Source organism: Oncorhynchus clarkii, chromosome 29 (assembly GCF_045791955.1).
Source record: "Oncorhynchus clarkii lewisi isolate Uvic-CL-2024 chromosome 29, UVic_Ocla_1.0, whole genome shotgun sequence".
Lineage (NCBI taxonomy): Eukaryota > Metazoa > Chordata > Actinopteri > Salmoniformes > Salmonidae > Oncorhynchus > Oncorhynchus clarkii.
This window is the reverse complement of record NC_092175.1, coordinates 35348165-35354481: the sequence shown is the minus strand read 5'-3', so window position 1 is coordinate 35354481 and position 6317 is coordinate 35348165. Positions and strand designations below refer to the sequence as shown.

General features: G+C 46.9%; 1 protein-coding gene across 1 annotated transcript in view; it reads right to left on the bottom strand.

The window, feature by feature from the left end:
* LOC139388449 (arylsulfatase family, member Ib) overlaps positions 1 to 6062 on the bottom strand; it is a 7352-nt gene extending 1290 nt beyond the window's left edge. The window contains exons 1-2 of the mRNA XM_071135111.1: positions 5486 to 6062; positions 1 to 633 (exon numbers count right to left, since the gene is read on the bottom strand). The exon at positions 1 to 633 is cut by the window's left edge and continues 1290 nt beyond it. Of these exons, the coding sequence (XP_070991212.1) occupies positions 1 to 633; positions 5486 to 5793 (941 nt within the window). The 5' untranslated portion in view covers positions 5794 to 6062. The remainder of the gene's footprint in view (positions 634 to 5485) is intronic.
* Between the last annotated feature and the right edge of the window lie 255 nt (positions 6063 to 6317).

Below are 6317 nucleotides of genomic sequence, written 5' to 3'. Positions count from 1 at the left end.
CGTCCCCGTAGGGGCCAGTTACTCCCCCCAGTGAACGGCTGGGCACCGTTGTCAGTGGAGAAGATGAGCACACTGTTGCGGTAGTAGCCGTACTTGCGCAGAGCGTAGGTGACATTGCGTACAGCCTCGTCGACGATGGACACCAAGGCTGCGTACTTCCTTCTGGCTACGTTCCCCATCCCGCGGTAGGGGTAGATGTAGGCCTTGGGTGACTGAAGGGGCGTGTGGACAGCCTGGAGGGAGAGGAACATGAAGAGGGGCTGGCGTGACGGGTCGTGAGTGGACAGGATCTTGCGTACCCTCTGCGTGTAGAGGTGGGTGGAGAACTTGCCTCCACGGCCCCAGGCCACGGTCTCCCCCTCGTGGAGGTCGTAGCCACACAGGCCTGGTCCGTCACAGGAGCCATACGTGTAGTAGTCCACACTGCCCGTCAGAGAGCCAAAGTAGCTGTGGAAGCCTCTGCGTGTGGGCAGACACTCCTTCCTGTAGAAGCCAAGATGCCATTTGCCCACCATGTGAGTAGCGTACCCTGCTTCCTGCAGTCGCTGTGGGAGTGTGGTCATGTCCAGGGGGAGGCAGTTGGGCTGTCGAGGCCGGATGATGGAATGCTGAAGGCCTGTGTGGATCTGGTATCTGTGTAAAGATAAATAATATCCAATAACAAATCTTAATCATCCTCATTGATTATGTACAAAACACATTCAGCTGGAACTGATTCCAAAATATAGTCATGATGCTTAGAACAGCCTTACTGAAGATACTCTGTCATTACAGATAAGTAGTTTGTGCTCTACCAACCATTTAATTACAGTGTGGTTGACAAACACTTGTTTTAAAGCCTGACTACAGCTTTCAAGCCATAAAAGGAAACTAATGAAGTCAATTAGTCTTTAAGGAACCACTCATGTAAACATAAGCGTTTGTTTTCTGCCAGGAGTCTGCTTAAATGGAAGGAGAAGGGTATTACTGGCATACTGTGCGAGGATACACTCTGAAAAAAAGGAGTTCAACATTTTTATTTGGCTGTTCCTATATGATAACCTCTGTGGAAAGGGTTCTGCATGGAACCCAAAAGAGTTCTACCTGGAACCAAAAGAGTTCTACCTGGAACCAAAATAGTTCTACCTGGAACCAAAAATTATTATTCAAAGGGTTCTCCTCTGGGTACAGTCAAATAATCCTTTTAGGTTCTAGATAGCACCTTTTTTTCTAAGAGTGTTACGGGTGAGAAAAGGAATGTTGCAGAAATATGAAGAACAAATATAGCCCCCTACTGAACTATAATAAACACTACGATGTCTGTACTGATGCCACTAACAGAAATACCAAACCATTCTACATAAAAAAATATTGCATTTTTCATAAACCTTGAACATTTCCCTATTTTTAGTAGCGTGTAGTACTTCAGTTACATTATACAACGTTAAAAGACTTGTACCTTGTCCCTGTATAACTGTTGACTGGCCGCCCAGGTTATTTGCATGGTCTGATATTTGGGTGGTCTGCACTGCAGACATTCTTCCATGCATACACACTCCACTTCCTTCAGGCAAGCCCCTTCCCATATACGACCCACACTGAGTCAATGAGCCCCTTCCTCCCATGACCCACACTGAGTCTGAATCATCCCCTTCCTCCCGTGACCCACACTGAGTCTGAATGATCCCCTTCCTCCTGCGATCCACACTGAGTCTGAATGATCCCCTTCCTCCTGCGATCCACACTGAGTCTGAATGATCCCCTTCCTCCCATGACCCACACTGAGTCTGAATCATCCCCATCCTCCTGCGATCCACACTGAGTCTGAATCATCCCCTTCCTCCTGCGATCCACACTGAGTCTGAATGATCCCCTTCCTCCCATGACCCACACTGAGTCTGAATCATCCCATTCCTCCCATGACCCACACTGAGTCTGAATCATCCCCTTCCTCCTGCGATCCACACTGAGTCTGAATCATCCCCTTCCTCCTGCGATCCACACTGAGTCTGAATGATCCCCTTCCTCTCACAACCCAAATTGAGAATGAATGAGCGCCTTCCTACACGACCCACACTGGGTCTGAATGAGCCCCTTCCTCCTTCGACCCACACTGAGTCTGAATCATCCCCTTCCTACCCAACCCACACTGGATCTGAATGAGCCCCTTCCTCCTACGACCCACACTGGGTCTGAATGAGCCCTTTCTTCCAACGACCAACACTGAGTCTGAATGAGCCCCTTCTTCCAACGACCAACACTGAGTCTGAATGAGCCCCTTCCTCCTACGACCCACACTGGGTCTGAATGAGCCCCTTCTTCCAACGACCAACACTGAGTCTGAATGAGCCCCTTCTTCCAACGACCAACACTGAGTCTGAATGAGCCCCTTCTTCCAACGACCAACACTGAGTCTGAATGAGCCCCTTCTTCCAACGACCAACACTGAGTCTGAATGAGCCCCTTCTTCCAACGACCAACACTGAGTCTGAATGAGCCCCTTCCTCCTACGACCCACACTGGGTCTGAATGAGCCCCTTCTTCCAACGACCCACACTGAGTCTGAATGAGCCCCTTCTTCCAACGACCAACACTGAGTCTGAATGAGCCCCTTCTTCCAACGACCAACACTGAGTCTGAATGAGCCCCTTCTTCCAACGACCAACACTGAGTCTGAATGAGCCCCTTCCTCCAACGACCAACACTGAGTCTGAATGAGCCCCTTCTTCCAACGACCAACACTGAGTCTGAATGAGCCCCTTCTTCCAACGACCAACACTGAGTCTGAATGAGCCCCTTCTTCCAACGACCAACACTGGGTCTGAATGAGCCCCTTCTTCCAACGACCCACACTGAGTCTGAATGAGCCCCTTCCTCCTACGACCCACACTGAGTCTGAATGAGCCCCTTCTTCCAACGACCCACACTGAGTCTGAATGAGCCCCTTCCTCCTACGACCCACACTGAGTCTGAATGAGCCCCTTCCTCCTACGACCAACACTGAGTCTGAATGAGCCCCTTCCTCCTACGACCCACACTGAGTCTGAATGAGCCCCTTCCTCCTACGACCAACACTGAGTCTGAATGAGCCCCTTCCTCCTACGACCAACACTGAGTCTGAATGAGCCCCTTCCTCCTACGACCCACACTGAGTCTGAATGAGCCCCTTCTTCCTACGACCAACACTGAGTCTGAATGAGCCCCTTCTTCCAACGACCAACACTGAGTCTGAATGAGCCCCTTCTTCCAACGACCAACACTGAGTCTGAATGAGCCCCTTCCTCCTACGACCAACACTGAGTCTGAATGAGCCCCTTCTTCCTACGACCAACACTGAGTCTGAATGAGCCCCTTCTTCCAACGACCAACACTGAGTCTGAATGAGCCCCTTGGATGGCTATTACGCTATTATACTCTTTCAGTAAGATCGTGTGTCATGTCCTCACTCCTCAGCCTAAAAAATAAGTGTGTTGCTCTTGTCTGTTCATCAACTCCTCTTGCTCTTGTTCATTACCTGGGTGTTGCCGGGGAGACAACAGCTAATTACACTCTCCATTCAAAAGTTCTGAAGATCCAGATCTAGGTTGAACTGTTCCCCTAGTGACAGGCTTCCAACCGACCCCATAACACACACACACACACGCACAAACACACACTGTTTGCTGGCGCTCATATGGTTGTTATCTTCCTACACTGGTGCTCATATGGTTGTTATCTTCCTACACTGGCGCTCATATGGTTGTTATCTTCCTACACTGGCGCTCATATGGTTGTTATCTTCCAACACTGGTGCTCATATGGTTGTTATCTTCCTACACTGGTGCTCATATGGTTGTTATCTTCCTACACTGGTGTTCATATGGTTGTTATCTTCCAACGCTGGTGCTCATATGGTTGTTATCTTCCTACACTGGTGCTCATATGGTTGTTATCTTCCTACACTGGTGTTCATATGGTTGTTATCTTCCTACACTGGCGCTCATATGGTTGTTATCTTCCTACGCTGGTGCTCATATGGTTGTTATCTTCCTACACTGGCGCTCATATGGTTGTTATCTTCCTACGCTGGTGCTCATATGGTTGTTATCTTCCTACGCTGGTGCTCATATGGTTGTTATCTTCCTACGCTAGTGCTCATAGGGTTGTTATCTTCCTACACTGGTGTTCATATGGTTGTTATCTTCCTACGCTGGTGCTCATATGGTTGTTATCTTCCTACGCTGGTGCTCATATGGTTGTTATCTTCCTACGCTAGTGCTCATAGGGTTGTTATCTTCCTACACTGGTGTTCATATGGTTGTTATCTTCCTACACTGGTGCTCATATGGTTGTTATCTTCCTACGCTGGTGCTCATATGGTTGTTATCTTCCTACGCTAGTGCTCATAGGGTTGTTATCTTCCTACACTGGTGTTCATATGGTTGTTATCTTCCTACACTGGTGCTCATATGGTTGTTATCTTCCTACACTGGTGCTCATATGGTTGTGTTTATCTGGTCTCTGCTTGCTAGAGCAGATGAAGCAGCCCTCAACCGTTGTTTCACAATACTGGCCTCTCACCCTGCAGCTCTCCACAGTCCATCTCAACAACAGATGTTTCTGCTCATGTACCTGGGGTAGAAAGTGAGTTAACTACAGCATTTATCTTCCCCAACAATTTACAGCTATTTCCTGGTAAAGTACACCAAGTGCATGACTATGTGGAATATGTACGTATCCCTCACCTTTATTGTATATGTATTCAAACCGGCTTTCTGAGACTTACAGGACAGCCAGGGTTTACCCTGTTTCCCATGGGAAAACAAAACGACTTTGTTTAGATTTCCTGACAATTCTCATTGACTTATGTATGATATTCAGACTAACTCATCTGTTATGACTGACTATAGCTGCCAACAGGAGAACTTCCAGTAAATGCTGCTGTTGTTCTGTGTTGCACTGGATGAAGATCGCTATGGACAGCTCATTAGTGCAGAACGTTTACATAGCAACAGTTGTTTCCAGCGCTGGGGGAGACATTTATAAGCACTCTACGTGAGTAAGGGCATTGTGCTGTTCTGACTCTGAGGCCCTATGGGGAACACCAGTTGGCTAATAATGGAATGCATTTTAACATGTGCATATTTATCTCTAAACGCACCCTGCATCTTGATCATGATGTGATGCAATACAACTTTATGTAGTTTATCAATACATAGGTGTATAATTAGGAAACTACATTGTACTTCCTCACCTGGATGTACACCGTAATTACAGATAAAAATATAGCCTTCATAAAACAATAAGTGTAACGTTGTAAAGTTGTGATCAAGAGAATCTTAATTCTGCAGAATCTCTTATCCAGAGCGACGATGTTTAAGTGACTTGCTCAAGTGCATATGGACAGATTGTCTTGGACAAGTCGGCTTTAGGAAGTGCTCAAAAATTGAAGCCAGATGCTGACGCAAACTGAGGTTATGCTAGGTTATTTTTACGTCTGCCACGTTAGGTGTAGGTTTATGTTTACCTGCCCGTGATCAGCTGACTGCGTGACGGAGTGCAGATAGGTTGAACGTAATAATTCTCCAGCTTCACCCCTTCGGAGGCCAGTTTGTCTAGAGTTGGAGTACGAATGTCCGGGTTGTGGTAACCTATGTCATTGAAGCCTTGGTCATCCGTCAGTATGAATATGATGTGTGGTGGTTGTTTGGGCTCAAACGTAATAGAGGAATCGTTTTGAGTGTGCTCCTCCACTTTATTCGGCTTGATCCATTCCATGGATAGGTAGCCAAAACTTAGCAAACTGACCATTGAGAGGCTGGTAGCTGCGTGCATTTTTACAACTTTAGATTGTAATTAGACATTAGTGTCATTACGGTCCTCGCACTATAGTACTCCTCGCACTCTGTATCACACACATTCTTGAAATTAAACGAATACACACGCGCGTAACGTATCCAAGGATGCAGAGTGGAAACAGATGAAACCTTGTTATCGCCACAGATTCTCATTCGTCATGACCGTCCAGCGCTTACAATGTCCAAGCTTCTGTTCTGTAATCTTGCGCTCTAAACTTTGAACGCTACTCCTGCACATTAGAACGTTACAATTAGCCTATCTATACATTTTCCACCGATCCTCCTTCTCAGTGGTTGCTGTTACTCCGCCTGCGTCTCAGCACAGAATTTGAAACAAGACCCTTCATAGACCCATCCCTCCGCCTCTGGTACAATGCAAGCCCCGTGCTCCTCAAAAGAGCATCCCATTTATTTTACTATGCATTCAAGGGACCATGCAAAGACCGTACATCTAAAATCTCAGATTATAGGTAGAAAAACTTAATTATCAAAGTCGACCTA